This window comes from Penaeus vannamei, chromosome 10 (genome assembly GCF_042767895.1).
Source record: "Penaeus vannamei isolate JL-2024 chromosome 10, ASM4276789v1, whole genome shotgun sequence".
Lineage (NCBI taxonomy): Eukaryota > Metazoa > Arthropoda > Malacostraca > Decapoda > Penaeidae > Penaeus > Penaeus vannamei.
In genome coordinates this window covers 2,738,232-2,740,731 of record NC_091558.1, presented here as the reverse complement: position 1 = coordinate 2,740,731, position 2,500 = coordinate 2,738,232, and the positions used below count along the sequence as shown (strand labels likewise).

Here is a 2,500-nt window from a genome sequence, read left to right as displayed (position 1 = left end):
TTTTTTTTTTGCCTATTTTGCCTGTGTGTGTGGATTTTTTTTTATAAGGTTGTTTAGGTTATCATTGGCTTGTTTTTTATTATTGTTGATGCTGTCATTATTATTATCATTGTCATTACTATTGTTATTGTTATTATCATTAATATCATTGCTATTATTATCATTATTATTATTAAAATTATTGTTATTGTTGTTGTTGTTGTTGTTGTTGTTATTATTATTATTATCATTATCATTACTGCTGTAATTATCATCATTATTCTTATTGTTATTATTATTATTATTATTATTGTTGCTATTATTAATAATAGCATTGCTACTACTACTACTACTATAATAATGATGATGATAACAACATTATTAATAATAGCAACATTATCAATATCATTACCATTATCATAATTTTTGTTATCATTATCATTACTATTAGCATCAATATCATTATCATCGTTATTATCATAATCATAATCGTCCTTACTCCAATTATAATCATAATCATTATATCATTATCGCCATAGTCATTATATCCCTTTATATCACAGGAAGCATATAATTAGTATAATCTCACATTATATCACCTTAAGCATAATTATTAGCATATCACGTATTTTTTTTTTTTTATCTCTCTTTCAGTCTCGTTCAAATGCAACTCCCAGCATCTTACGGCTCGGAGTCTAAAAAAAAAATAATAATAATAATAAGATAAAAATAAATAAATAAATAAATAAATAAAAAATAAGAGGCTTTAAAATTGAGTAAAAAAAAGAAAAGAAAAAAAGAAAGAAAAAAAAAAAAAAGAGGCTTTAAGATTGAGTGAGCAGGGGGAGCGGCGAGCGATACCTGAACTAAAGAACTAAAGTGATTCTTGGTATTACTGTAGTTATTGTTATGAGGGTTTTAGGTGTGTTTGGTTTTGTATGTGTGTGTGTGTGTGTGTGTGTGGGTGGGTGGGGTGGTATGTGCGTGTGTGTGTATGGGTGGGGTGGTATGTGTGTGTGTGAGTATGGGTGGGGTGGTATGTGTGTGTGTATGGGTGGGGTGGTATGTGCGTGTGTGTGTATTGGTGGGGTGGTATGTGCGTGTGTTAGTATGGGTGGGGTGGTATGTGCGTGTGTGTATGGATGGGGTGGTATGTGCGTGTGTTTAAATGGGTGCAGGAGTGGTATGTGCGTGTTTGTGTATGAGTGGGGTGGTATGTGTGTGTGCGTGTGTGTGTGTGTGTATGGGTAGGGGTGAGTATGTGCGTGTGTGTGGAATGGGTGGGGTGGTATGTGCGTGTTTGTGTATGAGTGGGGTGGTATGGTGTGTGTGCGTGTGTGTGTGTATGGGCGGGGTGGTATGCGCGTGTGTGTGGGGGGGGGGGGGGGGGGGGGGGGGGGTGTATGGGGGGGGTGGTATGTGCATGTGTGTGTATGGGTGGGAATTGTGACGTGCATGTGCGTGTGTGTGTATGTGGGTGGGGTGGTATGTGCGTGTGTGTGTATGGGTTGGGTGGTATGTATATGGGGGGTAGGTGGAGGGGGGGAGGTGTATTGTGATTGTGTGGTTGTAAAGGAGGGTTATATGTGCGTGTATATGTGCGTATGTGTGCGTGTGAGGGTGGGTGTTATACGCGTGTTTGTTTGTTTGTTTGTTTGAGTCTGTGTTTGTGTGAGTAATGCGACGAACATCTTATATATCTACTCTATGACTATATCATTCAGCATATGGAAGCAATATGTAACTTAAACCTTCACACCTTCCATCCCTTTCTTAGTATTCCTATCATCTTATCACTCAAAAGCGCTTTAAGATGATAATACAAATCCTTAAGACACTTTTTCACTCTTTTCCTAATGAATTCTCGGACTCCCATATCTTGGCATTAATCTAAAGGGTGTTTTATTGTTCTTGGTCAAGGGTGAACAGATTTACTCTATCTATCTACGTGACGCGATCTTGAAATACTTATATGCGTCTTTCGTAATCACCGAAATCCACTTATTATTTACGTTACTTACATTTTCGACTGATTTCCTTGCGTGTTTGGTTTGTATCTTTGGGTATTCCGCTTCCTGTTTTGCATATCTTCCTTACTTACATGCAGAACCTACTTATCTACTTACATAACATACCTAATAACATAACCTACCTAATTACATGACCTACCTACTTACACAACCTACCTACTTATATAACGTACCTACCTACAAAACTTAATGACATACATAACCTACTTACTTACATAACCTACCTACTTACAAAACTTACCTATTTACAGAACCTACTAACTTACTTACATAACCTACCTACCTACTCATATCCATATTCCAACTATCATTTATATACTCCCCTTACTTGTCTCCAGTTCCTACTTACCTGTCACACTGCAATATATCCCACTGACTTACTTACATGTCACACTTACTACTAACACGCAACCCTTACCTACTTCCAAATCCCCCATACCTTTATTTCACTAAAAAAGTACGAGGTAGAATGATAATCAATTGCTCTGAAT

General features: G+C 36.8%; 1 protein-coding gene across 1 annotated transcript in view; it reads right to left on the bottom strand.

Annotated features, from left to right (window-relative positions):
* Positions 1-2,500, bottom strand: part of LOC138863072 (uncharacterized) — a 23,922-nt gene that overhangs the window by 4,305 nt on the left and 17,117 nt on the right. Inside the window, exon 3 of the mRNA XM_070126804.1 lies at positions 2,359-2,366. Coding sequence (XP_069982905.1) covers positions 2,359-2,366 — 8 coding nt within the window. The remainder of the gene's footprint in view (positions 1-2,358; positions 2,367-2,500) is intronic.